Source organism: Eucalyptus grandis, chromosome 9 (assembly GCF_016545825.1).
Source record: "Eucalyptus grandis isolate ANBG69807.140 chromosome 9, ASM1654582v1, whole genome shotgun sequence".
In the NCBI taxonomy this organism is placed as follows: Eukaryota; Viridiplantae; Streptophyta; class Magnoliopsida; order Myrtales; family Myrtaceae; genus Eucalyptus; species Eucalyptus grandis.
This window is the reverse complement of record NC_052620.1, coordinates 28,303,568-28,323,042: the sequence shown is the minus strand read 5'-3', so window position 1 is coordinate 28,323,042 and position 19,475 is coordinate 28,303,568. Positions and strand designations below refer to the sequence as shown.

The 19,475-nt window shown below is 42.3% G+C and overlaps 3 protein-coding genes across 3 annotated transcripts; all 3 read right to left on the bottom strand.

Annotated features, from left to right (window-relative positions):
* Window positions 1-252: 252 nt before the first annotated feature.
* On the bottom strand, window positions 253-5,057 carry LOC104419104 (sialyltransferase-like protein 1). The gene is made up of 11 exons (XM_010030646.2): window positions 4,688-5,057; window positions 4,502-4,578; window positions 3,789-3,875; window positions 3,584-3,661; window positions 3,414-3,505; window positions 3,086-3,287; window positions 2,659-2,749; window positions 2,336-2,394; window positions 1,902-2,050; window positions 1,270-1,351; window positions 253-1,188 (listed from the first exon to the last, which is right to left on the bottom strand). Exons 1-11 carry the CDS (start codon window positions 4,806-4,808, stop codon window positions 799-801), a joined length of 1,428 nt encoding a protein of 475 aa, XP_010028948.2. The 5' UTR covers window positions 4,809-5,057; the 3' UTR covers window positions 253-798.
* A 3,024-nt stretch (window positions 5,058-8,081) lies between these two features.
* Window positions 8,082-13,088, bottom strand: LOC104419102 (putative pentatricopeptide repeat-containing protein At2g01510). Its single transcript, XM_010030637.3, is given in 5 exon segments — window positions 8,082-9,366; window positions 9,491-9,598; window positions 9,748-9,842; window positions 10,211-12,471; window positions 12,474-13,088. Coding segments are annotated over 2 exon segments (2,454 nt in total). The 5' UTR covers window positions 12,856-13,088; the 3' UTR covers window positions 8,082-9,366; window positions 9,491-9,598; window positions 9,748-9,842; window positions 10,211-10,399.
* A 1,582-nt stretch (window positions 13,089-14,670) lies between these two features.
* LOC104419101 (RING finger protein 10) lies at window positions 14,671-19,347 on the bottom strand. Its single transcript, XM_010030635.3, has 10 exons — window positions 19,040-19,347; window positions 18,480-18,526; window positions 17,394-18,324; window positions 17,116-17,252; window positions 16,331-16,419; window positions 15,934-16,036; window positions 15,730-15,834; window positions 15,463-15,577; window positions 15,156-15,323; window positions 14,671-15,010 (listed from the first exon to the last, which is right to left on the bottom strand). The coding sequence occupies exons 1-10, from the start codon at window positions 19,200-19,202 to the stop codon at window positions 14,856-14,858; spliced, it is 2,013 nt and encodes a 670-aa protein (XP_010028937.2). The 5' UTR covers window positions 19,203-19,347; the 3' UTR covers window positions 14,671-14,855.
* Window positions 19,348-19,475: the final 128 nt, after the last annotated feature.

Here is a 19,475-nt window from a genome sequence, read left to right as displayed (position 1 = left end):
AATCGATTTCAAATGATCTGAACTCTGAACGATGAAAAACCGTGTCATACAGCTCAAGGCTTAATTTTGGACGATGGGGAACAGGCTTGTTACCCGAGATTGTAATCGAGATATCCACGACTTCGAATAAATCATTGAAGTTTCAGCCGGGGAAGGTGAAATGCTAAAAGAAATTCTGGAGCAAATGCTAATACGATAGCTTGCCGGACGCTGCGTATCACCCATCAGACACTGTCTGAGAAGACGTTCTTAATTCTCACCCTGAAGTGGGAACAAAAATAAGTGACTTGAAAATCAATGAGGCTCCTCTAGCAATGTCTAGGGGACATAATCGCTCACCGTACTTAATCCATCAAGTACTTACAAATAGATATCCTAAAAGATGAGAACTGATAAAGATTACAACAAAATTCTATCTGTAAGGGAAAGTAAAACCATGATTTCCCATTCTGCACTCGTGCATGTGTATGGAGTCTGGCGACAATCACCGAGCATGACTGCGCATCCAAAACACTGAACAATTGAGGAACACCACATAACTACTTGTCTGAGTTGTTTCCTCGTTTCTTCATGCACACAGAAATATGCTGTCGTTTTCTTCATGCGACAAGTGAGGAACTTCCTTCTAGTGAAATGCTTTAGCAGGAAAATGCACTCCTGATATAGAAGGCTCGTCTCACTTGAAAAGCCTCTTTTTGAGATCCCATTAAAACTCGACTCCAACTCAAAAATGGACAATACCGTTGATTGAGCTCATTTTCCCAGTGATCAGCCAACCCGGTAGTGAGAATTCAGCAGTCAGTCAGACGTCAGTGAATGCCTTACGCAAACAAGGTCATCCAACTTGTTCCCATCCATTTTGTACAGAGAGACGCCTTCCATTTGGAAGTAGTGATCCCGCGCTTCTTCTCTTAGGCTCTTTAAAGGCATGACTTCCCACTTACTATAACCTGAGTTTTTCCTGACATTGCTCATGTCTGGAGATCCTGAGATTAGCCCACGGTTGTGAGGATCTGCATCACCCCAGACCTTGCAACTTCCAAACTGTCCCAATCCACCTGTTTGATCAGCTTGGTTCCTCTTTAGGCGCAAGGCAGCTGCATGAGCTCTGCTTATCATCTCACGACTCGGCACATCTGACCAATCTTGCTTCCTCTCGGCTCTCATGGGAGAATGGATCCTAATCACCTGCAAGCAAAAACTAGGAGATTATCACATGATTCAATAATCTCGTTAAATAAAAATGAACTCAAATAATTCATATCATACACCAAGACACTCCAAGAGCTGATAATAAGCCCTTCCCTGGAGGGGATTGTGCCCTTTCCTTGGAGTAGAGAAGTAACGGGTCCTGCAATTAAGATGATTAAGCTAATTAGTAATATGCAGACATATGGGGAGGGAGAAAGAAAAAGAAGTCGAATTTCATTTAGAAGTGAAGAGAAGGTGAATGTGTTCAGCATCTCAAGTTTTGACAATCAATAAACTCAGTCACCACACGAATGCGCACTTTTAGACTCCAAATCTAGACATGAACAAAAGACTTAAATTGACAGTTTAGAAAAAAAGTTCCTAACAAATGCTAAGTACACTTAGAATGAAAGTACATGTTTGAACAAATAAGCAAAGGAACCAAATTGAATGCCGAGGTAGAAAGAGCAATTGAACTCATTTAACTAGTAAAACCTGTATTTTAGTGGCACCACAGGCCTAATGCAATCCCACTTAGAGGTTTGTGAGGTAAGGTTTGCAAGAGAAGGGGTATGTTAGACTCAAGTCTCAATCATCAAAGAACTCGGGATTCTACACGCTCATATACATTATTGTGAAATGAAATTGTACAGTTTGAATACTGAGTTTATGGAGCGGTATGCTATAAATTGAGTCAGTATTGCACTAACCACTCAGTGTATCCTGGATCAACAGTGAAACCATATATGTCAACAACATCGCACATGGAGAGAGCAAGCTCAATAGACTTCATTCCAGTTCCTTTTGCACCTCTTCGTAGCACGATACCTTGGAAAAGATAAACTGGGTTGGGAATGCTCTGCAATGAATCCAAGAGAATGGTAAGTCGTAAGCCACGCTAAAAATTTCTATTTACTGCAACTGCGAGAACTACTAATCCATGGAACACTGTCAACTGGACCTCATCTAAGGGGCAAATAAAAGGATGCGGCATTAACTGAAATTAGTCTCTGGGAGATGGATGTCACCCAACAAACAATTTAACATTCTTGACAGTGGAGATACTGAAATTAATCACATACAAAACCAAAACCAGATTATTGGTAATTTAATTTCCAAAATCTATATTTAACAAGATCCGCACCTTTATCATCGTGTTAAAATCTCTGTGCGTCACACTTTTGATGATGAGCACCTCATCCGCTGCAGAGCAAGATCAAGTTAGTCTTAGATTAGACGAATGAGGTTATCTTGTAAGGCAAACCACATCCAAAATTTTGGCAGTAAAGAGAGCTCGTGCCAAGGAAAGACAGAATATTTAGGAGATTCTTATAGGACAGAGAATCTGAGCTTTATGACAGATGCAGCTCGTTGATCGAACACAAAGTTATGGATCTTTTCAGAACAAGACAGGATAGGGTTGTACACATATATAGTCCTTCATATGAAACAGGTAACAGAACCTACCAGATCCATTGAGTATCTTAACCATGTTACGAGCAGCACCACGAACTACAAGTCTGAAGTCTCTCTTCAGACCAACATGCTTGGCATATTTCTGCACAACAATTAACTTGGTGTAAGCTGATGAATTAATAATTACCAGCCTACATCCTATGCAGACCACACTGACCATCCTCAGTAAGCAAACAGTAACAAGTGGATTAAAGAGTTCCTGCCTAATGACCAAAGCTAAGGACGATGCTGCTATTAAACTGAGCATGCCATGAATAAGGATTGCTGATAGCAGTATCAATAAAACACTCATGAGTAATGCAAATAAAAGAGCCAGAAATGAGCATGTCCAAATGTCATGGGGGTGGGATTGGGGGGGAGATCACAAAACAAAAATTAAAACAAGAATTTCCCCTAAGAGCGAAAGAGGCTAGAGAACCTCATTAACAGGAGCTTCATTGTCTCTAATGACAGCATCATGACCATCAATCTCCTTCCCGAATTCTGTCTTAAGCAGATCCCCAGAGTTTCCGACAACCGCACAGCTACGGAACTGTCGGGGGTGAAATGGGGGCTTTGCAGGAAGAATTATATTGAGATGATCCTCACAAAGTGTGCGATTGTAGCATTTATCTGCACCCCTGCATCAAAGATCTAAATGATGAATATACCTTGTGCTCGTGATAGCTGAAAGAATTCAGGTGAGTAGACAACAATAAAAGCAAACGAAGATAATTACAAAAATCAGCAAGCAGCATGCATCTTACAGTTGGGCTATTCTTTTCGCTGCATATTCTAACCATCCATCAGGTCGAGCATCAAGGTACTCTCTAGTGAGCACTGTTGTCATGTTACGATACTGCATCCCTGGACACATTAGGCCACAATTATCTTCTCAAAGAATAACCACACAGCAGGAAGGACTGATTCCACATACCTGTTCCCACAACAGTATTGCCTCACACACATCATAGCTGTATTCCAAGGGCTCAAAAATTTTAAACTGCTCATTGTACTGCACAGAGGCCAAAAATATCAGGTTACTGAAGGTTAGAAACAGCAAACCAGAGATGATGTGTGTGTGTGTGTGTGTGTGTGTGTGTGTGTGTGTGTGTGTGTGTGAGAGAGAGAGAGAGAGAGACCCAGGTACTGTTGGTGCCTTCTGGAAATTTAAGAATCAATTTGCAGTGGTCAATTATATGCGCAGTGAGTCCAAGCCCCCTATTAGCCTGCATAACAACATTCACTTAGCAAAGAACAGAAAGACAAGCGACGGTAAAACTGCTCCGATGAACCTAAAATTCACAAAATCCTCAAATCGAATACGCACATTTCCCAAAATTTACTACCCTAGCAACAATGGTTGTAACTCGCGTTCAATGAAAATCGTACGATGATTGACCATACAAAAAACCTCCCCGAAACCAAGTTTGGCCGACAGAAGATACAGACAACCATGTAACCACCATAGCATACGCAACCACTCTCACGAGGAGAAGATTTATGAGACTTGACCAAAAACTAATCTACTGAAGAAACCAGGAGATCATTTCAACTAGGTTGAACAGGTCTCCAACTCCAAATCGTTCAAACCAGGTTTCACTATCCACTGAAACCTACAACAAACACCGCAAACTCCAAGAGAAACAAGCTCCGAACCCAGCGAAGAGCTAAATCGAGCTCTAACTTCGGTACCCGCCGTTCCCGCGGAAGAACCCGCCCAAACCAAATCGCAACTCAAGCACGCGCAGAATCAACACCAGCGTTCGCAGGATCGAAACCCCGCGACTTCAGAAACTTTGAAAAAAAAAAAAAAAAAAAAAGGAGCTAAGCTTTGAATGGAGCTCGAGCTAACCACGCACTGTCGGACGCTCGACTGGAAATCGGAAAGAATCCGCACGTCCTCTCCACTGATCGGCACCTGCCGACTGCCTGCAACGGAAAGACGTCAGAGAAGATCGAACGCGCCGAGAAGTGGAGCGGCTGGGGGATTAAAAAATGTAGGAGGAGGAGATTCGGAGGGGGAAGCGCAGAGCCCGACCTGCGAAGTAAGAGGACTGGATCACGAAGACCAGGAGAGAGAAGAGCGCGGCGGCGCACACCAGGTGCAGGATCGTCAGATTCCGGTTGCCCCCCGGCGCCGACGGCTTGTGAAGTCTCATCCTGCATCCATGCACAGAGCGAGCGAGAGAGAAGGTGTTGATGTTAAACCGTTGAAGAAGACAAGGATCGAAATCGGAGCAGCAACAGAGCGGCGTCCAGAAGTTTCAAAACGACGGCGTTTCCGGGCGAAAATCATGAGCAGGGAACCACCGCCACCACCGCCGCCGCCGCCGCCATATTCAAGGGGACGCCGGGAATTGCGAAGGAAAAGAGAAGGGATTGGTATTAGATCGAAACGCCACCTCCCCAGCCCGTTTTGGTAAAAAAGTGAAGGTCACATCTAGCGGTCCCAACGTCGGTAAATCCCGACATGCGCGTGGGTAACTAAATTTTGACCGACGATTTATTTAGCGTGTGATATGTTGATACGTCTAGGGGTGAGCATGGTAGGGTTGGCCCGGCCACCCCTAACCCTTAACCAACCCGACTGGTGTCGGTCCTCAATTTTAGGGCCAGGGATCGACCCTACTAAGCTCTGGGACCAGGGCCGAGGACCGGGACCGGCCCGTGGGTTCGGTGGGTTCCCAAGGCCAACCCTAGGACCGATCGATAATTTATTTCGTCTTGTTTTTATACTCCCTAAAAAAGTAAACCTACAAATTCAAATTACACATCCATCGACAATATACGGCATTGTGCAACTAAACTATAAATACCAATACAAGATCTCAAATGAAGCACAAAGTAGATATCACTAGTCAAGTTGTGTTTGGAAAGCAAGGGCAAACTGAGCATTAGGGTTTCTAATTAGAGCTTCTTCTTTTTTCCTTTTGATTTACTCGGCGATAAGTGAGGCGACCGACGCGAGTGGCGAGCGCAAGCGTCAAGTGTTGAGTGGGGTGAGCGTCAACTGGCAAGCGGCAAGCGTTTAGTGAGGCCCGGCAAGCGGCGAGCATTGAGCGAGACTAGCGGCGAGTGGTGAGTGGCGAGCGTTTAGCGAGGCCAGCGATGACAGCAAAGGGCGAGTGGTGAGTAGCGAGTGGCACGAGCAGCGCGCACAATCAAAGGTGAGCGGTGCGGGCAACCAGAGGCGAGCGGGATGTTGCTACTTTTGATTTTGGCAAATTGAAGAACAAAGAAGACAAAATGGAAGAGAACATACTTTAGGGAAGAAAGCCGTAAGGAGATTTACGGCATAAACTTCGTGCCATTTTGGACGTCGCGAGTCTATGACTATGAGGAGTCCTTGGTCCTCACGGTGAAGAATGTACCCTGGAGTCTAGACTGTGGAGGAGGAGACCGTGAAGACCTTTACAGCGTAAACTTCATACCTTTTGGAATTGGATGCCGTCTGTCCATGACTGTGAGCATGAGGAGTCAACAACTTTAACATCATTTTACTTAGGTTTGAATATATAAAAGAATTATATATAATATAATATAACATAAATTTTACTTAGGTTTGAATATATAAAAGAATTATAAATAATATAATATAATATAATATACGGGGTTGGTCAGGGGTTGGACCGACCCAAAACCCAATCAACCGCACGGTGTTGGTCCTGGAATTTCGGGACCAAAGACCGACCGACCCGTCCTTGAAACCGGACCAAGACCGGCAGGGTTGGGCCGGTTCAGGGTCGGTCCAGGGTCGACCCTAAACCGCTGCTCACCCCTAGATACGTCGCAAACGGTTTAAAGAATTTACCGATAGTTATTTTTGTCCGTAACATATTAGTAAGTTAATAATTGTCTTGCGAGAGCACCGGCAGTTTTTTTTTATTTTTTTTAAATTGCTCTAAATTACCAAATGTTGTTGATCAATTATCAGTACTTACTTGCATAGCTTATAAGCGTATTCAAGTTATTAGCTCTTATAAGAGATTACCAACTCTGATTTTTGTCCGTTTAACAATTTTAATTGGATTGACTCAAAGTTACCGATTATTCCATTTGTTAAGAGTTACCATCGCATTAAAATTATAACTATTATAGCAAATTACCAGTGTTGATTTAAGTAATTTACCAACCCGTATATTAAGTTGTAGTCTCGTTTTAGCTTTATACCATTTATTTGCAACTGGTGGGATTTCGACGCCGTCGAGAATGCTTCTGGAGAGCAAATATCCTCAAAAGGATACGAATTCCGTAAGACCCTTATGAAAGAATAAAAGTTAACGCATCCCTGTAAAACATCAGTAGGAGTCCAAGAATCAAAAATTCTAATTGCCATCCGATTGATTGAATAGGTAGTGCATAAAATAGCATCACTCCAGTACTGAGCTTAAACATGATGGACAAATATAAGAGACTTGGCGAACTCTAACAAATGTCAGTTCTTTTTTTCGAATACACCATTTTGTATTGGATATCAATAAATCTTGTCTGATAATTAATGCCATGATAAAAAAGATACCATTAAAACTAACTCTCAACGTTAGTGCCATTGCCACTACGAAGAATTTTCATAGTAGCATTAAACAGAGTCTAAACCATTTTGTAAAAGATTTGAAAATAGCGAAAAACGCCACTTTTATTTTTTAACAAATAAACTCAAGTTGTTCGAGAATGACAATTGATAAAAGTGAAACCATCCATGATCGAAAATAGAAGTACGCGAGGATGGACCCCACATATCAATATGAACCACATGAAGATAAAAAATTTGAAGATGGATATGAAGGAGTTAATTTAGTCAAAACACATGCTTCAAAAAAAAAAAAAAAAAAAACTCATCTTTACTACAAGCTGGAATGAGATTAGGAAAAACTTTTTCTGAAAGTTCTTAAAGGGGATGAGCTAATTTGCAGTGCCACTGATGGATACGCCCCATGGGCTGGAAAAATCGGATGCATGAAACCCTCAAATAAGATACCTGAAGTGGTTAGGTTTGAAGCAGAAGGTGAGGACAAATTGTCAATTGTGGAGGAGGCAGCAGTAGCATAAGCTTTCAATGGACCCCGTAATGCCTGAAGTTCTTCCTGGGATAAACCGATATGAGCATTAGGTGTGGCAGGAACAATTTCAGTATGTTTCGCCTTATTTTTTGGTCTTTCGTTGTGCTCTTTTTGCCTCAAAATCTGCAGGTTTTCCATGTAATTTCTAGCATGCAACCTTAGTATGATATGGCTTTTGACAATGCTCACACTTCACAGTCTCCTTAGAGGTATCAGATCGAGAGGATGAATCAGATTTGGCAATAGTGCCAACAGTAGTTTGAAGAAAAGATCGGTCAATAGCAGAGGGATGGAGTTTTGCTGCACTACGACTTTCTTCAGAGTAAACTAGGGCATATGACTCTTCTAGAGTAGGGAATGGAGACCGGCTAAGGACTTGAACACGTATCAATCATATTCAACATTTAATCCTGCCAAGAAATCATAAACTCTGATCTTGTCCACATGCTTCTTGTAGGCAATAATGTCTGCAGAATTGATTGGGTAATAATCGACATAATGATCTAGTTCTTGCCACAAGCTCCGAAGATCAGCATAATATTAAAATATAGTCATCTCCTGAGTGGTGTCATGAACCCTTTTTCGAAGTTCATACACTTGCGCATCTTTCCCGAGTTGACCGTAAGCATCACTTGCAGCTGACCAAATTTATGCCAGTATCAAAAACCAAATATCCCTTTGCAATATGTGGCTACATTGAGTTAAGCAAAAAAAGACATTACCAAAGAGTCATTCGAGATCCAATTGTCTTGAGTAGCACCTGATATAGCCGGCTTCACAGAGGTGCTGTCAATATGCCCAGTAAGCCAATGCCCCGCAATGGTCAAGAATGCAGATCGAGACCATATCAAATATGCTTCAGATTGTGGCAAAAGTAGTATAATCTATACAGCCATCTCTTGTAGGTGCAAAGCTCAGAATCGAATCCTCAGACATTATGTCTCAGAAATTGACTCGAAAAGTGTGAAAGGAGCAATTGAACCACCAAATCTTGCCAGAAAAGGTCAAAAATTGGATCGAAGTCCTCTAATAGTAGGCTGAAGTTGTCCTCCAAAAATCAGCCAAATCACATCAGGGGAAAAGAAAAATAGATGTTTGCGAGGTCTCAAAGAATCTGAAAAAAAGGAATATGATGGTCCACAAACCGCAGTACTTTGGTCTCCACACATGAGAGAATTGTAGGCCAATGGCAAAGCAGAAACAATCTCAAACAAGAAGATCCAACAAGATTGTAGGTTGAATCATCTACAGCAGACTGCAAAGAAGCTTTAAAATTTCATGGATGTGAGATTTAGGGCAGACACTAGATTCAAAGAATCACCTTGTTAGTGCTGCCTTACACTGTAAAAGAGAGCAAAAGTGAAGGTAAGAAGGAACTGCTGTGGGAGAGCGTGAAGGCAAGGAAAGAGAAAAGAGGGGTGCGCAGAGAAGAGAAAGGGGTTAGGGTTTCAGTTTCTGATAAGACGTGAGGATTACCGCTAACTATTTTAAAAGCTTAGCCATTAAATGAAAGTGTGATTTAATATATTAAATATTTTATCAAATATCTATATGCAAAAACATACCTCCACCAGCTGCGCCTTGTTTATAAACAGCTTCTGTCTTTTCTGGTATCTTGCCTCGGTTAATCGATTTCAGAATCAAACTCCCCACAAGTCTGCAACCAATAATTAGCAAAACTAATGTAACTCAAAACACCCTTGCCGAAACAAGAAACTACTGGCCAATCCGATCCTTGTAACATTTCGGTCAAAGCAAAAGGAATCTAGTACCGTTAGCACCTTTTCATGAGCTTGGTTTAATTGAATCCAATTGCACAATGATTTCACACTTCTGTGCAACAAATAGACTCCACATTAAGAGAGGCTCAGAAGATTGACAAGCATTACCTGGAAAATCACTTAGAAAAAGCATCACTGAAAAAACCAAACAAGAGAAAGAGGAAGGGAACATGCAAAGGACCAATTTTTCTAATATAAAGAACTTTACATTAAAAAAAAAAGCTGCTGATCATATTACAAGTGTCAATTGGCCATACCAGTAGGAGAGCCGACAAATGTAATTGTCAAATGGTGGCTATAATCCGGAATTTGTCTGAGACCCACTCATTGTTTAACCAATTGAGAAAGGTTTCTGCCAAGGTAATCAAAATGAAAAATAATCACACCTTGCAAGTGGATCATACGAGATAAACTAACTGTTCTTGCTCATAATTCAGGCAAAACAATCCCAACCAAAGTATCTGTACTTTTTGTTTTGGTAGAAACCAAAGTATCTGTACTTTACAGAAAGGAAAAGGCAGATTTCAAATCATGAATCATGAACTGTTAAAGAAGGATTATCCATTGAAATATCTTGTACCTTTCACCCACCCCTATTTAAACAACCAACAGACTAAATAAACATCCTCTCTTTGATAGGTAAAAACAATATGAATCATATAGACATAATTGCCATTTTCTGTGTTATTTTACAAGGTATATTCCTATGAATCCCCATACCTTTAGCCTTTGTGCCCTCTAGTGCAGTAATTGTCATCATAAACTCCAGAATAGTAGCTTCTATTGATTGACTCAAATCAGCTGCTCAATATAAAGCAACACTGGATTACAGTCATCTAGCCCCGACTAAACCCAAGAACTCGTTTTTGTGACCTTGTCATCCATTGCAGGGAATTTTCCATGCAAAACCTACCAATAATCACCACAAGAACAAATTCCATCTCTAAAGTGATGAAACCTGTTTGAATCTCGAACTGTAATTTCCCTTTGAACAATCCTTGATATCACCTTGATTGCAGCATGACAGTCTGTACAGGCTCTCAAATTCTTCATTATAAGGATAGGTGATCCCTTAGGTGTGCTAATAAGTGCAAATGCAATTGCTAATCTTTCACTATGATATTTAAGAGATTCAATCTTAACTTCCTCATCAACATTGTGAAGGGCACAACTTGTGTCAGGTTTGTATCCTTCTTTTTCCATCTCTTCTGCCAATGTGTCAATTTTTCTCCTGATCTCCTTTATTTGGGGATGCAAATTATCATTCGCCATAAAGACATGAGTTCTCTGTTTAATCTCAACCCAACTACACGCAGGAACCTTTTTTATTCCTCTTTCCCTCATTGCCTTCTTCACTTGCACGACACAATCCCACTGGCCTACGGCCGCATATATATTAGACATGTTGACATAAGAAGCAGCATCTCTAAGCTCCTCCATAGCAAAAAGTTTATCTGCTGCTTCCTTGGCTAGTTTTTGGTTCTTGTGTATCCTACACGAATTGAGAACCGACATCCACATAATCTCATCAGCCTCAAATGGCATTTGAGACATGAATTTCTCTGCTTCACCAAATCGTCCACTTCGACACAGCACATCAACCATACAAGCAAAGTGTTCTCTCTTAGGAACGAGTGCATATGTATTACACATCAAATCAAAGTACTTTAACCCCTCTTCAACAAGTCCACAGTGACTGCAAGCTGACAAAACATTGAGGAATCCAACAGAATCAGGTCGAAGACCTGACTTAACCATAGATTCAAATGTGTGAAGAGTTGCCTGACCATCCCCATTTTGAGCATAAGCTGAAATTAGAGAATTCCAGGATACAACATTCCTCTCGGGCATTTCTTCAAAAGTTTGAATTGCATTTTTCATGGATCCACATTTTGCATACATGTCGAGGAGTGCACTCGCTGCAAACACGTTTGTAATGTAACCTGATCTGATAACAAATGAATGCAATTGTTTCCCAAGTGAAAGTGATGCCAAAACTGCAGAGGCTTTCAGGATGCTAGCAAAAGTAGCCTGATCAGCACTAACATTGGCTCTTTGCATCTCAATGAACAGTTTCAAGCCTTCTTCATGGAGGCCATTCTGAATGTAGGCAGAAATCAAGGCTGTCCAGGGAACTGAGGTTCTGCAAGCAAGACCAGCAAATATCATCTTAGCTTCCTTATATCTAGCACATTTTGCATACATGTCAACCAAAGCATTTCCAACGAGAATTTCCGAATCAGCTTTTGTCACTATGGTCTGGCAATGAATCTGCCGACCCATTTCAAAGTTGGCCATGTTTGCTGCCACACTAAGCAAGGTTGAAAAAGGGAATTGCCTCCTATCAAATCTAGTAGACTGAAGTTTGTGAAAAATGCCAAGACAAGCCTCTACTTGCCCGTCCCATGCATAACCAGTGATGATGACATTGTAGGAAACACAATCCACCTCCGGCATCTCGTCAAAAAGTTTCCTCGCTTCATCCACATGATCATGCTTCGAATAAGAGTCCAACAATGCATTCCCAAGAAAGACGTTCCACAGGAAATTAGTCTTGAGAACGAGGCTGTGAATCTGTTTTCCGAATCCTGCATCAGCTAACCCAATACCTGCAGCTAAAATTGCCGTAAAGGTGAACTCTGAAGGCCTGAAACCCAACTTTTGCATCTCAACAAAGAGATTAATCGCTTCCTCAAACAAGCCTTCATTCAAGTATCCAGTTATCAATGCATTGAACGTGACACAATCTTTCTCAGGCACTTCCTTGAACAGCTGGCTACCTAAGCCAAGCCGACAAGACTTGCAATAAGCATCTACCAACGCATTGTTAACAATGAGAACCGAATCGAACCCCATTTTGATTATCTGAGCATGGACTTGAATCACTTCATTAAATGTATCGGAGTCACGCACGCCCGACAACAATGTGGCGAAAGTCACGTAGTCTGCCTCCGTGCCACTCCGGTGCATCTCCCCAAAAGCTCAAATGCTTCACTCACCTTGTCAGCCCGCAAGTACCCGCCCATCAAGATGGTCCACGAGACCGCGGTGCGCTCAGCCATGCCGTCAAGCAGCTTCCTCGCGCTCACCAGATCGCCGGCATTCACGTACCCGGATATCATCATGTTAGTCGAGACCGTGTTTCTGTTGGGCATTTGATCAAACACCCGCCGCGCGCGCGACAGGTCCCCTCCTTCGAGGATGTCCTTGACCCGGAAGTTGGAGCGGCAGGTTGCGGGGTCGAAGCCGGTCTTGACAGTTCTGGCATCGATGCAAGTTCGGAAATGTCGACGCTGTGGTGCGGCGCGAAGAAGGGCTCGCAGCAGAGCCGAAGCTTTGAGTGTCGTCGTTCGGCGCAGGGTCATCGCTTGCGTTTGAAAGGGTGGCAAACATTTGCGCGTTCATAAAGCAGCTATTGGCAGCGGTTTTCCGGCATATAATAACTTGAGTGGCGTCGAAGGTTACTATACGTAGAAAAATCCTTCTTTTGGGGAGAGAATTTGTACAATTTTCTTGAACTCTCAGATTCTAAACTCCGGATCTGTATGGTCAACATAAGTTGCTCCATACTAATTACAGGTACGAATTGCTCTGGTTTCAATTCATCGATGCAACTCCTAGAAATAGTAAATTTCCTCGTGAAGTGACGCCCCTTTTTACTTTTGTACTGATTATTAATTATCAAAAGATAAATCAATATACCATTGAGGCTCACGAAATACTTTTTCTTTTTTTGGTGAAAAGTAAGAAATATATTGATAACTTTGGACAAACAAGAAACGGCGCCAACTTACACTGGACCGTGCAGGGGAAGAGTGGAAGGGAGTCGAAAAAAAAAAAAAAGAAAAAAAACGCCCACAACCCTTTTTTTTGGTGAAAAGTAAGAGATAAAACCAAACCTAGCAAATCTCTACTAAACGCTTAAAAGCAGGACGAGAGAACTAGGACGGTACAAAGACAAGCACCAATAGCAACAAGCAAAGCTACCGAGAAAAGACCGAGGGGTCGAAGCCCCAATTCCTTTGAAGTCTTCTATTTCTTGGGGGTAGGAGGCATATTCTTGAAGGAGAGAACTCTATCTTTGACAACTTTGATCAAATGATTTTTTAGAGTCGACACAGAAACAGTTTCACCCCAAAAGATGATACAATTTCTCTTCTTCTAAATTAGATAACACAGAGCTCCAAAAGAGAACCTAGCAATTTTGTGGAAGAAATCCTTACCCGCTAAAAACTTTAGAACCCAAGTGGAGGTCTCGGTCCATGGTCTGATTCTCCAAGGTAGGTTGCACCTAGAAGCCCAGAAATAAGCCAGGGTAGCAAGGGTTTGACAGTGAAAGAAAAGGTGATCAATAGAATCCAGCTGAGTTGAGCAAAAGGCACAGACCGAGTAGTCAATCCTACCATAAGAAAGTAGGAGTGATTGAGTTGGTAGGCGCTTCTTGGCAATAAGCCATAACAGAAATTGATAACGCGGTGCTAAGGCATTATCCCAAACCAGAGTCGCCCAAGGAACTCGATCTTTTTTAACTCTGATTAAATTCCAAGCCAAAGCAACCGAAAAAAGGCCCGAAGAATCACCGCACCAAAGGAACCGGTCACAAACATTAGAAAGCACCAGCAAGGAGAAGCCCCAACTTTCCGGGATTTAAAGGCGAGGTAGAGATGTTTCAAAGACAGCTGCCATCTTAGATAAACCCGAGTCTTCCATTACAGTGGAAGAAACAATTGCTCCAAAGGACCACATCTTATTTAGAGATGTCTGCATTCCATTGCCAATTTTCCAACAAAACGACTAGTGAAAGTAGGGCCTAAGATGCAAGATTTTTTTCCAAGCCCACAAGCATAAGATTGGTTGAGGAGAAATCCAGAAATTCACTCTCTTTAAGAAATTCGAGTGAATCCAACGATACCAGAGTGACTCCTTATCGATAAATAAGAACCAAATGTTTCATTCTCAAATTTCACGTCGAAATCCAAAGAGAGAACACTCGGTCGAGATACGTAGCAGGGACAAAAATCAGGAGAACTTGTGGTGGCCGACCCGAAGTCTTGATATTTTCGAGTCCACAATCGAAGATTGCGATGACCGGGCAAGAGGCTCGCTGGCTGATCTCAGTATGGGAACCTGGGATTCGGCATTTTTGGGAAATCCCGGCTAGGGAAGAAGAAAACCCAATGGAAACAAGCAACAAGATTGCCACTAAAATTATTTCTGAATCACTGCATACCTCCACTTTATTCAAGAACCATCTACAGGTGCGAGGGAGAGTTAGGTCAAACTAATTTACAGATTTCACAGTTATATGGCCGAGTAGACAACGTCTCCTATAATCACAAGTAAGAAAGTAAGACAAGATCGTATTTTAGTAGCGCCGTCCACCAGCTGTCGACAAGAGGACTTGAGACTGTTTCTTCCCCTTCTTTCCCATTTCGCTCATCTTAGATGCTTCCAAGCTTTCCACCGACTTAGCTTTAGATATCATTGTGGCAAAAGATGGCGCTTTTGCCTCTCCCCCACCTACAAAGATGAGAGACCGAGCCAGCCAATGCATGAGTCAAAAGAGACGCAAGCAAATGCTCATTGAAAGATACCCAGAAAGTACTATGGAACAAAAACTGCTTTATCAAAAAAGAAAGAAAACACGGCATAACTAGGAATATACCAGGAGAATCAGTTTTTAAGATGGTCCTGCGAAGAGAGTCATCCTCCTCAATTTTCAGGGCAGGAGAATCATGTGCGGCAGCAAATCCAAGTCTAGTTACGTTTGAGAATGTTTTCCTCTCTCCAACAGTGGGAGGGCTTGATGACATCACCACAGGATTTCCAAGAGCTTGTGACACGGAAGATGAGCAAGCAATTCAAGTATAGTTCAGCAAATTGTACAACTTGTAATGTATGCATCCAGGTGGCTCAAGAATTAGTAGCACATGGCATACTAATTCTTGTCATTGCCAAAGGAACACCATTACCTTCAAAATCATCTGCCGAAAATGTGGGAGAACCAACGCTGGAGGACTGTCCAATATCATATAGTATAGACATAGGAACTTCGGCAGCTTCAGCCTTCAATTTTTCCTTTCTTTCCTAAAAATGGAAAACATAATACAACTCTAAGAGCATAGCAAGAAGGACTGAAATTTACAGACCAATGTCAAAAACACTATTTGAAAAAGAGCTCAAAAATTGCAGATATGTCCTTAAGAAGGATTCATGCGTGAGGGGGAAAAACACCACACCTTTTTGGCTAGCTGTTTCCTCTCCTTTTCGCGCTTCTTAATTTCATCCATAAATGGAAGCAAAGAATCACTAGGCAGTATGCCAGTCAGATCAATTTCACAAAGCTGAGTCAACAAAGTAAATCGAAATAATGAGCAGACCACTTTCCACAAGATGCTTGATAATTTTGAAGGACAAAAGAATAGAAGATGATCAATTAATACCTGAAATGCCGTGGTCAATGAAAAATGACTCAAGTAGCGATACCGTCTTCTGGTGGACTCTGACTGAGTAACTGTTTCCAACTGTAGAATCCTCCCACTTATCCTGCAATTCATTAATTCCACTTTTAAGAGAAGACTCTGACAATCCATCACTGTTAGCCTCAAAAGTTTGAAACAAGAGTAAGGGGCAAAGGAGAAATGATTATGACAAGTAGCGATACATGAGATATCTCTTTGCGGCTTTGCCTGCCATCAATTGCATAGGCTATGCATATTCCCCGGGATGGGGAGACAACCAACCTCCAAACATCATTCTCTGCTACTTCTCATGCATAGCACTAATTATCTACAGCTTGTTTGTATACCAGAATCTATGAGAAAAGAAAATCTAATCAACCTGTTTGGGAGCATGTCATAGCTTCCATAATGGTGCAAAAGGCACTTCATGTTCAAAGGATGAAGAATAAGATTTTGACCATCAACAGCCTGAAAAAGACATACAAGAAGAGGATAAGATGCAATAAGGAATCCAACAGCCATTAAATTATAGTGAATCCAAGGGACTGGGAGAAGTGCACAAAGTCACGCCTACCATTTGACCATAGCCATCAACCCCAAAAAAAAAAAAAAATTTGACCATGGTCAAATGGCAGGGTAAGAACAATGCACACAAATTGCAGTACAAGCAAAGATGAACATCTACATGAATGGCTGCTGTCCAGCATTACTTTCTGGTTGCATATCTATTCATTCAGCTATCATTATTCACAAACACAAAAAATAAAATACTAAATAAAAAATAAATGCCCATTTAATTGTGATTTATAAAAGCATTTTCTCACAGCAAGTAAAATGAAGTTTCAAATGCAGCAGCAGAAGCAAAGCAGGCTTTTTTGCTATTTCCCTAATTCCTCTACAGGACCCTGAAAAAAGTAAGACTTATGCATGGATGGCATCTTGAACCATTTCAGAGTCACTTCTCTTGGAGAAAGTCCCCACCAAACTATATCTTTTCAAGAAAAATAACATAAATTCACCTCTCATGAGCAGTTAAAAAAAAATGGTGAGAAAGGGCCATTGCATCTAACTTTCCTACCATCAAACCAGTCTATACTGAACATACTCAGATGCCAGAAAGAAAAAGAAACAAGAAAAAAATAAATTCTTGCTGCTTTGTCTTACCTGGTAGAAGTTGTACAGTTCCCTGTCCTTTATATTCCCTGAGCTGCTCAAGTTCTTTTCTGCAATTTTCCCTTCCTTATAAGGTGACATCTCCTCATCTTTGTCTTCTAGAATTTCACTAGCATCAGCATTTTGATCTACAGAAGATGAAAAATTAGATATACCTAGCCTTAACTTAGCCAACGACTCTTTCTCATCATATCCATCAGTGGGCAATGATCCATGTCTCCTTGTAAAGGTTTCATGTTCACAATTCAACATATGGGAAGATGACTTACAAGGTCTATCACCATCCATAACTCGGTGCTCATTCCAATACTTCTGTCTCTTCTCCAATTCCTTTATCGCAGCAGATACATAGGGAAGTTTCTCTAAATCATCAACAAGCCCTGAATTTGCCTTGGCTAGCCAACCATCAAGATCGGCTATTGCTTTTCTAATAGATAAATCAGCATCCGCAGTGAAGGTAAACTTTGAAAAAGCATTGTTTATAGCATTGATGTCCCATTGCATGGAAGCACTTTCCTGCTTGTTTTTCTCCAAGGGAACAAAGGAATCTTTCTCTCGAGTTAAAAGCATAAACTCGACGATATCCCCAACTGCATATGGCTTCACACTCTCAATGTGGACAGTATATAATTCCTTTTGGGATATCATTACAAAACATAAGGGGCATCTCTTGAAGCATTCAACTTTATGGTTGTCCTTGCCCATTAACAAGTACTGTAAAATACATGGGAAACAAAAAATGTGCCCACATGAAGTTATTTGCGGACACAGAGGATAGTCCAAGCAAATTGGACACTGCACCACTGAAGGGGTTGAGTACCTAACGCAAATAATGTCCTCCCACCGTAACATTTTATCTGGATTCATCAAATCAGGTTCATAGTCTGCAGAATCAAGAACAACAAACTTGTAGTTTGCCTGAAGGAACAAATCTTTATTATACGGCTTTATCTTTTGTTGCCTTCTTGGTGGAGGAGGAGGCTGCCTGAATTGAGAGCGAGAAATGGGGTCATAATGGAAGTTCAACAGGTGATTCCCATTCACAACTTGTGCTCTTCTTCCTGCTGATTGCATAGGGCTTCCAAGTGAATCTGTAGACCCAGTAGCTCGCTGACTTCGGGCAGCATTGATTGCTAATGCCTTACATTTTGCCTGAGAAGATCCAGATTTTTGACCATTTGGACTTCCTGATACACTCACCTGGTGAGGCAGCAATGATGTATGTCACTTTTTAACTGATGCTTTCTGGCATATCAACTCTCACAATATCCTCATCCAATCTAACCTATCCAAACCCATTAAGTGAAGCGCAGGAACTTCCTTATTACTAGTGAAATTACCAATTTTAAGCATACCTTTTGGGAAGATCCGTTAGAACTCTCTGCAACAGCAGCCAACGTTCCTGCATTGCATCAAATTTCATCCCAATGAGTCAGGCAGCACATCCTACCTACTAACCATAAGTGAAAATGTACAGGATCACGATACTACCAGCAAAGACTCGAAACAACACGATAGAAACACGACAACAATTCAAGACAAAGAGATGAATCCAGCACAGCCACATTGTACAAACTCCCCGTCGCATATATTAAATTATCGCACCAGGTGGAACTAAAAGTTACACCCCAGCCCAGTGGATCAACCTCCAGTTCTCTTCTCAGCTTCTTGAATAGCACAAATCAGTACTCAGTGACTATCTACGAAACAAGAAAGCACTCCAATATTGACACGGCGTTCAGCTAACAGAACACCAGACACCACAACCCAGATTATCCCAATCCCCCGGCCCAACCACCGACCAGACACCTATCGCGCCCCGATCACGCTCCACACCACGCAATCCCCAGACCTAACGGAATCCGCACCGCCGCAAAACGAAAAGAAAACCACCCGCACGAGCTCCGGCACGTACCTGGAACCTCGCCGGAGACGGGAGCCGGAACCTGAGGGTCCGGCGGGAGGGGGCGGTGAGCAGGGCGGCGGTCGCCATCGTCGGGGCTAGGGTTCGGGGGGAGAGCTCGAGAGGAGGAGGCGGGCGATTCGAGTCCTTGGGTCTCGGCGGGCAAGATGGACATGAAAATCTTCAGGAATTCCGGTGGGAGAGGGAGAAAGGAGGGTTCGATCGGGGGGTCGCGTCGGGGTAAGACACCGCGAAGTTCTTGCGCTTTCCGGATCGAAGCGGGAGGCTTTTTTTTTTTTTATGGCGCTGTCCCTCGCACGAGCTCCAGAGGACCGGGCATCTGCCGCATCTTGACCGAATAATGGGCCGCTGTAATTACGCCGGCGCCCCTGATTCGTGGGCTTATTTACGGAAAATGCCCCCTCCCGCGCCGCGATTATCCTGCATG

What these genes read in the sequence shown, in the direction of transcription:
- LOC104419104 (XM_010030646.2), bottom strand. Translation starts at nt 4,808, where the DNA reads ATGAGACTTCACAAGCCGTCGGCGCCGGGGGGCAACCGGAATCTGACG. An exon ending in CAATACTGTTGTGGGAACAG is followed by an intron (nt 3,506 to 3,583) that starts GTATGTGGAATC and finishes CCAGGGATGCAG; the next exon opens with TATCGTAACATGACAACAGT. An exon ending in AGCTCTTGGAGTGTCTTGGT is followed by an intron (nt 1,189 to 1,269) that starts GTATGATATGAA and finishes TTTTGCTTGCAG; the next exon opens with GTGATTAGGATCCATTCTCC.
- LOC104419101 (XM_010030635.3), bottom strand. Translation starts at nt 19,202, where the DNA reads ATGTCCATCTTGCCCGCCGAGACCCAAGGACTCGAATCGCCCGCCTCC. An exon ending in CGTCTCCGGCGAGGTTCCAG is followed by an intron (nt 18,527 to 19,039) that starts GTACGTGCCGGA and finishes GATGCAATGCAG; the next exon opens with GAACGTTGGCTGCTGTTGCA. An exon ending in GGAAACAGCTAGCCAAAAAG is followed by an intron (nt 15,578 to 15,729) that starts GTGTGGTGTTTT and finishes TTCCATTTTTAG; the next exon opens with GAAAGAAAGGAAAAATTGAA.